Source organism: Dermacentor albipictus, chromosome 9, assembly GCF_038994185.2.
Source record: "Dermacentor albipictus isolate Rhodes 1998 colony chromosome 9, USDA_Dalb.pri_finalv2, whole genome shotgun sequence".
NCBI classification, from domain to species: domain Eukaryota; kingdom Metazoa; phylum Arthropoda; class Arachnida; order Ixodida; family Ixodidae; genus Dermacentor; species Dermacentor albipictus.
Genome location: NC_091829.1, coordinates 21768290 through 21782052, shown reverse-complemented (window position 1 = coordinate 21782052; position 13763 = coordinate 21768290). Strand labels below are relative to the sequence as shown.

General features: G+C 46.5%; 1 protein-coding gene across 9 annotated transcripts in view; it reads left to right on the top strand.

Moving 5' to 3' along the window:
- The first annotated feature begins 490 nt into the window (after positions 1–490).
- Positions 491–13763, top strand: part of LOC135901987 (lysine-specific demethylase 4A-like) — a 69196-nt gene continuing 55923 nt past the window's right edge. For 6 of the 9 annotated variants that reach the window (XR_010564346.1, XM_065431886.1, XM_065431882.1 and 3 more), the window contains exons 1-5: positions 511–530; positions 4842–5022; positions 7886–8061; positions 11644–11767; positions 12700–13038. Coding sequence is in view for 8 of the 9 variants with exons in the window: in XM_065431886.1 (XP_065287958.1) it covers positions 4849–5022; positions 7886–8061; positions 11644–11767; positions 12700–13038 (813 nt within the window). In the remaining variant the exon portion in view is untranslated. Of the gene's footprint in view, positions 650–766; positions 1017–1423; positions 1443–4841; positions 5023–7885; positions 8062–11643; positions 11768–12699; positions 13039–13763 lie in introns of those variants that run through there. The other 3 variants (XM_065431883.1, XM_065431884.1, XM_065431885.1) reach the window with 3 other exon arrangements.

Sequence of the window (13763 nt, the reverse complement as noted above, 5' to 3'; positions counted from 1 at the left end):
ATGCAGGTAGTTGTTTTCGCACTGAATGTAACGTTGATATGAAACACTGATATTTAATAAACAGAGTTTGGAAAAAATAGCGAAACTGGGGTTCGTCTGCTACGCGGTTATAGCTAAAGCGCGCCACATACGAAAAGACAGCGTCGATGGTGGGCTCTACATAAAGGTGAGCGTAAAGCACAAGCATTTATTTGAGCACTATTGCCAAGTTTGAACGCTGTAAGCAACTATTTGCAGTATTTTCACTCGGTTTTTGACCATCGTCTCCCAGCGTACGTCTGCGGAGGTGTGCGTCAGCTTCTGTATCACTCCGCCGTGGACACTTCCCGCAACGCTCTGCCACAAATTATGCTTATTATATATCTTTCTACTCAAAGTAAACTTTATTAAATTTATATGTTGCTTGGAAGAAGGCGCAATCGTCTTACATATCGTTGTGCACCGATAGTGAAAACTAGATTAGGGCCTACTTCTTGGGACGCGCAATATTTTGAAGCCGTGCTGCGCTTCCAACATGGTGGTTTTTCAGTGTGAGTGGTGTGCTTATGAGATGAATCCCGTGTCCGGAAGAGAATATTTTACTTTGTTCTTGGTACAAACGCCCGAGTAAGTTTCGCGAGGACCATCGCATAGCGGCGTCTGCCGAAAGGTCAGTGTTTCTTTCAACCGCGTACGACGTGTGTCGCGCTTTTTCGCGAGTTCGGTGGAGTTTCTAGGCCTAGCGCTTTGCTATGCGCACAGACGGCGTTCCTTGTAGAACGGCGTTCGGAACCTTCTCTTTTCCCGTCGCTGCGGCGCTAGTTCCAAACCGATGTTCATTTGTTCAACGGCGGAACAAGTGACTCGATTGCGCCGAAGCCGTTTTTGAAAGCTCGGTAGCGCGCTGTGGAGCACAGAAAAAGCATCAACTTCGCGATCGCGGTGGGTCTGCCCCAACATTGGGTCTGCCAGCATCAAAACGTAACCGATGCTCATTTGCGTGGTCGTCGTCTTCGGGCAACTAATTACTACCGTTGGTAAGTTGGACGTACACTTTCGTCACCGCGACATTTTTTTTCGTGAATACGGTTGTTTTCAGTAAACCGCACGGTAGTCTTAAAACGCGAACGCTCCCAACAGCTGAGACGCTCCGCTGTCGCGAGAGATGCGCCGGGATCGGTCAAGGCGACAGACGATTCGGTCGCTTCGGCGTCTCATCGGTCGCTTTGCTATGAAACATCCTACTCCTAATTTGACCTTCCAGCGATGGCAGTGTGTGTCGGAACGAGACCGTCTCTTACATAACGACGTCTATTCATTTTTTTCGACGCTGGGCTGGGTCCCCCAGACGGGCCGAGTCCTGCCCCAGTGAAACCGAGAGAAGCCCGCAGAGGGAGGGAAGGGGGGGTGGCGGCGTTCGGGCATGCATGGCTTGGATCGGCCATTTTGTCCGTGTTTGTTGTGTGTGTATTGTGTTTTATTTTTCGTTCTTTCCTATGCCGTTTACGTTGCGTGGCGTACGGTACTTCTGTGTTGCGTTTCTGTCCCGCCCGCGAGCTTCTGCTAATCCACGTGTGCGTTTGTTTTGTTGCGTCGTGTGCGGAGTTGGTTTATTGGTCCCCCCCCCCCCCCCCCCGAAAAAAAAAAAAAAGTCAGGCACGGCTTAGATGCCGAGGAGAGGGGTCCTGCGGGCGCTTCATTTCTTTCGGTTCGCTTCATTTGCTCGGCGAGCTTTTTCGTTTTTTTTTTTCTTGTTCGAAGGCGCTAGCCATGGGGGTGCGTGAACAAGTGGTTTTTCTTTGTATTCTGTCCTCGTGCCCGTATTGTGAGGTGTTGGGGGAACGGTGACGCGGTCGTTCTTGTGCGATCTTTTTGTGTGTGTGTGTGTGTGAAAAAGCCTCCTCGTAAAACTCTGCTTTCGTAAATGAAGTACCCCTGCGCTGCTGCAGATGCGGTTTTTGTAGGTCCTTTGTGCATGTGTGTGCGTGCGCGCGTTTGCAAGGTGCGTTTATTCTAGGTGGAAGCGGCGGTTCGAAGTTGGTGTCGGCGCGTGGGGGGCTAACAAACAGACTTGCGGTTTTTCGGTATCTTTTTTTTTTTTTCATTCCGTTTTCAGGGCGCGTCGGTCGTAATGTCGCATCTTCTCCACCGCTTCCGCATGGCAAGCGTTCGCATCTGTTTTGAGAGTGCTGTGAAGCTTTGAATACTTTGTCAGTAGCGACAGGTGTGCGCCGAAGATAATTTTGTTTACTAAATTATGTTTTTGTTTTGTTTACTAAATGAGGGGGGGGGGGGGGAGTTATTTCGATGAAGAATTGCGAAGGCGAAATCAAAACGCCTAAAATTTTGTTCTCCCCCCCCCCCCCCCCGTTTGATGGAAAAGAGAGGGGGATGAAGGAGAAACGCTCTTTTCGGCCTGCGAAGAAGGTCGGTTGTCGATCCTTGTAAAATTTCTTCTTCTCTTGCTTTCCCTCTGCTGTTGTGAATCTTCGCTTGTCGCATCTTCAGAGCTGGCCGAGATTTATCTCGGAAGGCTTGTCTAATCCGCGCAAGGAGCCCTTTCCCGATCGTGCGCGAGTATGCGCTCTACCTGTGGCGAAGGAGTCGGCTGTAGAATCTGTCCATCAGTGCGGCTGGTGCGCGGATGGACGGATAAGGGGCCACCCTACCATCCTGTCGTGGATGATGTCAAGGCTTTGGTACCACTAGACTCCGTGAGGAGAAGGCAGGTGCAGCACCCGTAGTCGGGTCGCGCCGTGTGTGTGACGAGTCCGTGGCTGCTGCTATCGGAACAGCTACTCGCTCTGTTCGCAGTTTTGATTGGCGACTCGCTTCCCGCGTCTGCTGCAACACGCGTGGCAATGTGGCCGGTGGCTGCATGTTGTTTGTTGCTCCACAATCTCTCTCTTGCCTGTGGGAGTCTGTCGTTCCTTTGGAGCCGTGTTTCCATACAACGTATTGCACCATCCGCCGTGGTTGCTTACTGGCCATGGTGTTGGGCCGCTAAGCACGAGTTTGCGGGATTAAATCCCGTGTGGTTAGATTTAGGCGTACGCTAAAGAACCCCGGGTGGTTCAAATTATTCCGGAGTCCCTCACTTCGGCGTGCCTCGTAATTAGATCGTGGTTTTGGCACGTGAAACCGCGTATTTTAATTTTTAATTGTATTGCACCGATTATGGAGGTGAATTATCTTGTTGAAGGGTATACGTCGTAATTCTTCTTCTTCTTCTTCTTCTTCTTATTATTATTATAGGTAGGCCAGATTCAGGAAAGTGGGTGGGGTTATGCAAGGAAATGCCAATTGCATTTAATAAAAGTGGGGACGACATCTATCTCCCATTGGCTTCTACCTCTAGGCGATGTGAGGGACCTCTGCCTGCATTAACGCCAGAAATCCCAAACACGATGGCATTCCAATACATAAATGAAAATTGGAATAACTTGATCAGCCTTATTTCTGGTCATTAAGACACTTGTACTATAAGCACAGCAAAATTGTAACTTAAAAATTGTAACTAGTATAGTATCATGAGAAGCCAACAAACACTGACACCAAGGACAACACAGGGGAAATTACTTGTGCTTAATAAATGAAATAAAGAAACGATAAATTAATGGGAAAAAAAAGTGGATGAAAAAACAACTTACCGCAGGCGGGAACCGAACCCACAACCTTCGCATCACTCCCAGGGTTCTACTAGGGCACATAAATACCCAAGAAAATGGATAGGGAAACAGCGCCGCGGTAGCTCAATTGGTAGAGCATCACACGCGAAATGCGAAGGTTGTGGGTTCGGTTCTCACCTGCGGCAAGTTGTTTTTTCATCCACTTTAATTTCCATTAATTTATTGTTTCTTTATTTCATTTATTAAGCACAAGTAATTTCCCCTATGTTGTCCTTGGTGTCAGTGTTTATTGGCTTCTTATGATATGACTAATAAAAATCGGGACGCTCGGTTAACACCCTCTTCTCATTTAACTTGTATAGTAGTTATTTATAGATAGTTTACACAGACATCACTGCAGACATCATCGCTGCAAGGGAATAACAGGTCGAGTAGCGGCGTAAGCAAGAAACATGACCGCACGACAGGCGCATCTTGTGTCCAGCATCGAAGAGATAGAGTGATCAATCGGTGAAGAGCAGTTGCCATTGAAAAGCTAAACAGTGTGTGCGTGATAATACGGCGCACTGATGCCATCGTAGCCAACATGGTACTGGTGTGGTGAGAGCAGCCTCCATGATGATGGGATGTTGATGATGTTGATCTGTTGGGCTATCTACAACTCAACCTTGCTAACAGCTTGTCAACATCGCTATGATGGGTTTTGCATTGAAATTCCGTGTGCCCAAGTTGGCATTCTGAGGTGTCATACTTGCCATATCAAAAAGGAGAAGGGTTGAGTTTTCTGGCATTAGTAAAAGGGGGCATTTAATTAAAATGTAGTAAAATGAAAAAAAATTTAAAGTGGCTTCTTCCGTTTAACAGCTCCAGTGCTGGACCACTGCCTGCTTTGAGAGATCCGTCCCCAGCTATTGTGCAACATTTTACATTCAAGCATGTGGTAGCGTTTGTACAACTTTGTCATTCAGGGACAAAAAAAAAAAATTACAATTCTGTATGCTGCATATGATGGTACTTGTTAAGGTTGACAAATTTGATATGCACCATTGCTGGAATTAAACTAAGAATTCCTAAATAGCATATATATATATATATTTTTTTTTACTTGTGGTAGCAGTGTAACATAGTGAGTGAAAGAGCAGCAAAGAAAAAGTGTTCAGGAACAATTTACAATGTTTTACAGCTGAGGTGTTCCATTATGATGATTCAGGGAGTGTTGCGATTCCTGTCCAGGAGGAGGATGCTGTGCACCATGGAGAAGCCCAGCCCAGGCGGGGGTGCCACGGGGGGCACGTGCACCTCAAGCGTGCCCAAGATCATGGTGTTCCGGCCCACCCTGGAGGAGATGCAGGACTTCTCCAAGTACCTCGAGCACATGGAGTCCATGGGGGCACACAAGGCCGGATTGGCCAAGGTGGGTGGTCTCTCTCTCTCTCCCTGCAAGGGGGCTGCTGCCGCCATACTCGTGCCTTATGCCCCTGTCACATCACACAGGCACCCACAAAGTCCTTTCAACTCCTTCGTCTTTATCTCGAGGGAGACGCACTCAGTGTCACACTGTCTCCCTTCTGCTAAAGAAGCTTTCGGGCAATCTCCCTCAGCGGCTGAAGGGAGTACTCTTACCCATACTTGTTGTAATAAAATTGATAATTTAATTATTGTTTGCATTAAAACTATTGTTGCATGTGTTTAGAATGTTCCTGTTGAAATTAATGAAAGTTCAAGCGCAATTCAGCAACAGTTTGCTTGCTGCTGCACAATACTCTCGACCTAGGCCGCTTGGCGCCGTGTTTTTCTCATCTCTCAGGGCATTTGCACAAACCTGACAGAATCGGGTCGAGTCGGCTTGTTGGGCTGGAATACGCCAGTTGAGTTCATGTAAATGATAGCTGGTCAGACTGAACAAGCTTGGAGTTGGGCTGAGTCAGCCCGACTGCACGGGGTAGGTTTACCCACCCTGACCTGTTTGCAGCATGCATGTAAACGCGGACGGGTCCAGTCCAGCAGCTGTGAGAACACTGGGACGTCACGATTTATACGCCGGCAGCAGGAAGAGTATCTGGACAAGGCCAAGCAAAAAGACTGTGCAGTGCAACCTCATCATAGCGATAAGACCTATGAAATAGAGCTGTAGGAGATGGCATTGGGAATGAGAAGCCCAGTTCGAACGTGTTGATGTCTCTGCTCGACGCTGCGTGCCGTCATTGTCCAGACTCATCATAAGCAAGTCCATGTAAACGCAGTCATGTCGGGCTCGGTCAGCCTGATATCCGACTCTAGCTGCTCGTGTCAGGTTCATGTAAACATGGCCTTTGTTGTGCAGTGGTTGGTGTGGTCACTCATGACTGACACCATCACAGTAGACAAAATAAAAGGAAAGCTCAGGAGTTCACCATGCACGAAATATAGCATTTTAATAGTTTGCAGAAGTTCGTGTAGCAAAACGAAGAGCCAACTCGCCACGCAAAATAAAACACAGATAAGCACAAGGTGGCTGGTGTCACTGTCAGCGCCACTATGAGCGCACTTTGATTTTTAATGAGGTGTATGTTTTTGCATCAAATATATTGGATATTTTTACGGAAGGAGCATTAACTATAGTAGTTACAAGCATAATTAGAGGTTACATATTCTTGTACTTGTGCAAAAACCAAACACTACTGAATCATCCTCTGGCGGCTACTTCTAAAAACTCCTTATTGGCCGTGTGACACAACCACAGCTTCCTTAAAGGGACACTAAAGTGAAATTTGATTTCTTCTGCATCAGTAAATTACTGTTCTACAACACCAAAAACACCAATTTTACAACGATAAGACATTTGGTAAGCCAGAAAAAGCACAAGAACGAAATATGGGTGGCGACGCCTACTTAAGTTCCCGCACCTGGGGGCTATGACGTCTTAGATTTTGATGGCATCTTCTAGGGCCTACTAATTATATATAGCGGTACAGATTGACTACATTGTGTTCTAGTGGAAGCAAATATTAAACATGGCAAGTTTCGGGAACCTTTATTCAGCCAACGCGGCCCAAATGCAAAAACATACTTTGGAATCCCTGACGTCACCCTGACGTACCGGTGCTGGGGTTTCGGCGCGAAATTCAAATACTGATACTTGGACCTTCGTTTTCTCATCTAATAATCAAATTATTTTTTTTTAAATGACTGCCTGCAGGGTTCTCAAACAATGCTTCATTAGTCTAAACTGATTTATTGTTTCGCTTTAGTGTCCCTTTAAGGTCGAACTCCATTGGGAAGTCTCGAGCTTCCTTATCCCGAAGGAGTTTGTGGGTTCTGTGTGATGCAGGTATTAGAAGGACAGAAAGGAGAAAAATTATTTGATCCCTGTTATTGAATTGCCCTTATACAATACAAAAAAAAAACTTTGCAAGTTGTCTGTTCAGACACATATTCAGTGACGCAAGTAGTCTACGCACGCACGCACACACGCAAATATATCTGGCAAGGAAAAACCAAACCCCTGGGAGGAGGCAAGAAAAGCTTTGCTTAAAAACAAAACAAAAAACAGCAACCTGTATTGTGTTCTCAAGACAGTCAGACACTATATATGTACCCCTCTAAGGTGCACTTTCCTGCAGTATCATCACCGGTGATACATAGACTAATCAACCGCAGTTCTCACTTGTGGAGACCTGATCATGGGTGGGGCTGGTCAGTGCGAATGTCTAAGGCCGAATTGTGATGAGTGTTTGCAGGTGGGGCTCTGCTGGGGTCTAAACATGGATGCCTAGCCTCGGAACATTTAACATACACCATGAGTTTGTTTCAGAGAATATTTATTTTTGTGTTCTTAGCAAGTCACGTGGCACAGGCTGTTAGCGTTGTTCACAGCATTTGAAGGTGCTTGTTCAAGAAATTTCTCGTGCCACCCAACTTTTTAATGGCTGGAGCTTGTTTGAATATGTGAAGTATCACAACTAACTAGGGGTACGATAAAAAAAATAATCAGCCGTCACGACTTTATCTTTACTTTGTTGGTGAAAAAAAAAAAAAAAAGTCGACCAGACATTGGTTGCTGGAATTCCAAGTTGAGACAGAGCTGTAGGCTGCCATAAATCTTGGACCTGCTGCAACACATGTAGGCTTAATTGTGATCGTCTTGCACCACAGCAACAAAAGAGTTGGTCCCACGCTAGTGACAGGCAATAGGTGGATCTGGGGACATTATTTAGTGAGGGGTTTGAGAACGTAAATTTGTGTGCTGTGGACATTGTGGACATTGTTTCTGACCCAAGTATGTGTTGCTCATCTAGATCATCCCACCTAAGGAGTGGATCCCGCGCAAGGGTGGCTACGACGACATCGAGATGGATATTCCGTCGCCTATCTCGCAAGTAGTGTCCGGGGGCCAGGGCTTGTACCAGCAGTACAACATCCAGAAAAAGTCCATGACCGTCAAAGAGTTCCGGCGCGTGGCCCAAAGTGATCGGTGAGTGTTGATGAAAGCGTCATTCTAAAGAGGTGTGTCTGATAAATCTGGTCTAGTGGTGGCGTGTAATTCATGGATGTCTTCTTCCCACAGCCCTCTGCCTATACAGTGAAACCTCGTTAAACTGTAGTTGGTCGGAGCGTGAAAAAAGTACATACTAAATGGTAGTAGTGCTTAACTGAAATGGCATGAGATCGCCCTCTTATCTGTCAAGAACGGTAACTTGCAGAGAGTGCGATCAAAGGGCAGAAGTATGCAGTATTTATTCACTTTGTGCGACAAAAGTCTGATTTTCGGTTCATGCCACGACAGCCTAGCAGCAACGACAGTGGCCTCAAACTCAAACCTGCGAGCCAGCTTTTCAGCCAGCCCCCTCTTTTTGGCAAACACTACCATGGCAGATTCTTCGTTTGCGTTGCATATTCTCCATGCATGGGTGCGGTAGGGCTGCAGAAGTTGCGGAGCGCCTTTTTCATTGCTGGGTGCTGTTCTTGTCGCGACGATTGCATTTATGAGGCTGACGTAACGCGCAGCTTCTGCCACTGTCGGGCCTGGATTGCCCGTGCTGTCGCTTTCTGTGTCATCCTCTATCACTGTCGTTAGGCGACACTTCGGCAGCAACGGAAGCAACGATGCAGAAAAGTCATAACCTCGTAACCGACATCTTTTTGTGGTCGCAGCAGCGCTGCCGAGCAACTTCTTTGCATTCCAAATGCCACACATTGTAGTCAACGGCAGATCTCTGTCGCGTGCCAGCACCGATTTCTTCGTTCCGCATTCGATAACACGAACAATGGCCAATTTTTCTTCTGTGCTGAGCACCAGGTGTTCCTATCTGAGCTTCAGCCTGACGAGAGTCCTAGCTTGAATGGTGCCACAACCATAGCCACAATGCTCTCTTTCACGGTGCCGATGTAGTAGCCAGAGGTACTTTTACTTTTATGTGTCATTAAATGCATCCTTTTCTTTATCACTTTCGTTGGTTCGAATTTCAGTTAATTTGAACTTGTTAAGGGGAGATGTGGGTCTTAAAACCAACTTTGTTAATTTTAGTGTGAACGGGATGATATTTAACAGTATTGTTCGGCTTTTTCTGCTGATTGCAAATATATAATTAGATTTTGTATATCTTCATTAGAACAAATGATGCAAAGTTTTTAATACAGAAATTTAATCAATTTCTTACGGGACTTTTCAAAAACTTAACTTTGTCGAGAGGAAAAACAAAGTATATGGCCAGAACGTCAGAGAGTAGCTCTAGCCGGTGATGCTATTTTTATTGTTCTCAGTGCAATTATAATGCAAAAATACCAGATGTAAACATAATTTCAATATCTTTGCTAATTTTCATTTGTATTTAGTGGCAATTAAAATTTAGCCGGCAACTTTAGAAATAAATAAATAGCATCACCGGCTAGATCGATTCGACACAAATATATTGATACCAAACTTTTTGCTGGTACTTAGAAAGAACATATGAAGATACCCCGTAAGGCAGTGTGCGGTGTTTAAAAAAATGAAGCTGAGAAAAACGAGTTTGAACTTTTAGTTCACTATAACTTTTAATGGACTAACAATATGGCAATATAAATTGCACCACCATGTAGCCCTGTCTTTCAGCAACAAGTTCATGACATATATATGGCCATTTTGCAAAAATAACATTGAGATATTGGTTGCAAAATCATGCATAGTCACTGAAAGCAATGCCAGAAAGCTAGCACCACGAGCTTCACATTCCTATTTTAGTTCCTTGTTGTACAGAAGGCACACAAATGACATCCCTATGCAAATAAGGCTGCGCAGAGTTCATGGCCACAACAAAATATGTCATTTCCACAAAGTTTATGGCTACAAAAAATTTGAATCAAATCCCAGTGGTGGTCGCCATATTTCAATGGAGCTGAAATGCAAAAAAGTTCCTGTGCTTGTGTTGTAGCGCTTCCCAAGTGGTCAAAATTGGTCCAGGATCATATCACGGTTTTGGAACGTAAAATTCCAGAACTCAAATTTAAAAAAAAAATTATCTCTTGCACACTCTCACAATTGTGCATTCAGCAAAAGGTCACACCTATACCTATAAAAGCTCAGGACTGTAGGCAGAGTCTGTTGGTGGCTTGTGCCTCTTTGCAAGCTTGTTTTTCAAAGCATTTCTGTTTGTGTGATCCTTGTTCGACATGTGAAGCCTCCGACGATCCTTTCGCGCATGCCACACGTGGAGCACTCCAGCACAAGCTTGGCACAGAGCCCGTACTCCTTGGCGGGGTCCTTCGAAGCATCAGCGTTTTCTTGGCGCACACGGGACACGGCATAAGTCCAAAAAAGTCTTGCACCACGGATAAATCCACGATGGCAAGTTCCGTTCCGCTGTCGCTGATGTCCTCTTTCGTGTCAACACCCAGCAGCTCAAACTTTCGCTCCGTTGCAGACTGCGACGCCAGGCGCCTTATCGGCGATCGCTGCGCGCTTGCTTCTTTCTTCGGTCGTGAAGAAAACGGTATCTACACGGTCTGCGCCAACATGCGAGGCGTGGGTGGACGAAGTGTTGATGCTAGACGTACTGGGTTGCAGCTCGGAACTCGATCCGGCAGAATCTTCAGGCAGACCAGCAGCCGGCAACTCCGGGTACACAACAGGCTTATCCGTCTTCTGTCGTGCATTCCACGGCCGCCTTCGCGCCTTGCCGAACGCTTGACGCGTAGTAGTCTTCATACGACGGTGTCCTCCAGCCATTCGGGCACCGAAAAAGACACTTTATCGAACGTTGTCGAGAAGCGAGCGGCCGAACGTTCACAGCGGCGCGATGAAACCACACAAACACGCAGCGCACACGAGAGCGACCGGCCTGTCGGGAACGCGGGAATCGGCACTCAAACGGCGCCAGACCAATAGGAGCGAGGCGCGCGGGGGGCGTGCGCGCTTTGGCCAATCAGCGGCACGGGCGCATCCTTCAGAAATTACGCGATAGCGTCGGTTCCTCCTCACCTACGCCATATTGAACCGGCGCAAAATACGCACAAAGAAAGCAGCTTCCAAACAAGCTCAAAATGGCGCCCGCCGGCCAACGCGTTCGCAAATGACGACGGCGCGAAGTTCGAACATTTTTGGCGATTTTTTGCTAATTCCGCGGCCACCCTGGCCCGTATAGGTGTTCTTTTTTATTATTTTCCGATTAAATTTAGGTTCTAGATTTCGCGGAGGGATTCTTGAATGTATAAACATAGCGAAAACGCACTTTTTCAAAAATCGACTTTTTTGCGATTTTTTGACATTTCAAGACCCGCGTCTCCCCTTAAGGGTCACTGTGATATTCGAATTAACGAGCTTTTACTGTACTGACATTTACATTCCAAGGTAAACATCCTGTCAAAGCGTTGCAACCGCTGGGTCAGGCGTGGAGTGCGTTTTAGTTCCCTTGCATTTTTTTAGAGCGTCAACTGTGCGGCGTTTAATACTCTCGTTCATGTAGTCTCCGATACTATAGCGTCATCAGCTATGCGCTTAGGGGTGCACTGTTCATTTCAATTAGTACGAGTGTTAAGGGAAGCTGAATATCTCATGTTCTGCCTGCTTCCTTCACAGTTTTAACACACCGGCTCACTTTGACTATGAAGACTTGGAGCGCAAGTACTGGAAGAACATAGCCTTCAATGCTCCAATCTATGGTGCAGATGTCTCGGGATCCCTGTACGACCCTGGCGTCAAGGTGAGCTTGTGGCAATGGATTGTGCTCTCTTCTCTCTCTTGTGTTTGCTTGTCTGCGGCCAAGTGGAAGACAGCACCTCTTTATCCCCGCTATTGTAATTATCTTGACTCTAGTTGAGCCCATGTCCTGCCATTTGCCCTTGCATGCATTGACCAATAGGTTAGAAGAACTGTACAGTTGAACCTCAATATATCGAACAGCGCGGTGATTGGGAAATAGTTCGATATAGGCAGAATTCGATATATAAAGCAAATTGCCATTCCTCCCGAGACGCGGCAGACGCAGAGCGCGGCACGGAGGAGGGGTCAGTGGGGCAAATGCAATGCGTTGTTGACTTTGTTGATCTAGCCAAGCTTCTGCGTGCGTATGCCGCTATGTTCAAATGGTGCCCTCGAGGCAATGGATGTGTGCAGCTATAGTGTGCAGCAGTCAGGAATGCCCATCGCACCACTGCTGTTTTCGATGGTATTGTGGGAAAGCTTGCCGCCTGTCAAGGGAGTGCACGTGGTCTGGTGTGGTGAAATTCGATATATCCATTTTACGTCCGACCCCATTACAAACAAAAAATTGAAAATGCATGCGATTTCCCAGGCAATTGGAAAGTGTTCTGTATATGCAATAATTCAATATATCCGTGTTCGATGTATTGAGGTTTGACTGTATTTGAGTTGCACTATGGTAAGCCCAGATATAGTAAACTACTATTACAACTGCTTTTTGCCAAATTGTTGCATTTGTTATAAGTGGGTTAATATGTACAAACGTAGGATGCACTTCTTGGCAGCCAGTAGACATGTAACCAGCTAAGAGCTTTCAGCAAAATCGTATTCAGTCGAAAAATCGAATTAGCTGATGTTTAATTACCGAAATTTTGTAGTGTCTACTGCGCCTCGCAGCTTTCTTGACTTTTATGTCGACATGCCTGCACCCAGGAGTTCAACATCAACCACCTGAACACCATCCTGGACCTGGTGGGCCAGGACTACGGCATCAAGATTGAGGGTGTCAACACTGCCTACCTCTACTTCGGCATGTGGAAGACCACATTTGCCTGGCACACGGAGGACATGGACCTTTACTCCATCAACTACCTCCACTTTGGGGCCCCCAAGTCGTGGTACTGCGTGCCCCCCGAGCACGGCCGGCGCCTCGAGCGCCTCGCGGCAGGCTTTTTCCACAACACGGCCCAGGAGTGCGCCGCCTTCCTGCGCCACAAGATGACTGTCATATCGCCCCAGGTCTTGCGCCAGTACTCGATACCTTACAACAAGGTGAGCAGCGAGCAGGTTTTTGGGGCACAGGTCTTAGAAACAGAAAAATTGCAGAAACATCACTTTTTTTCAAAACATTATTGTTGGTTTCTACAGTGTCTGATGCATTATCTCAGAAACTTTCACGTATCTCGGACCAATATGGCAGTCATAATGGCGTTTTATATCACGTCTGCGAGCTGTATTTTTACTGATAACCGGGCAAGAAAGGGCCTTCAGTGACGTGCAGTTACATTTCTAAGTTTCTAATCGCAGCCATCGTGCTCTTGTTCGAATTAGCGACTCTTCTTTTTTAGTTTTCGTGCTACTGCTACTCCGTGTGCAGAATTGCTATGAAGGAAAAGCCCGCGAAAGAGTTGTCCCGATGCACAATTCCATTTGTCGACTGAGACACTTGACTGTAAGCACACAATGCCATTGGCAGATTTTTGCTGTTGTCTGCCCAGGCATGTGAAACTCGGCATGAAACGATGTCAAGTTCAGTTTGCTACAAGCCATAAGTTCAGCGAACGAAAGAAGAAACGAGTGGTGTTAAACCTTCGAAAGTGCACAGTAGCTTTGGAAAATGTTGGCAATATTTGCTACCCGTGCTGAGCACCGCCTAAGCCTCCCCCTGTGACAGCGGAATAAGCTTAGCAGATGAAAGCGGTTCTGGCAGCGGCTGGTGCTAATGTGGCATTCCAGCAAAACTACTGCAGCCTGATGTTTGGGAGAAAGCGAAGAAG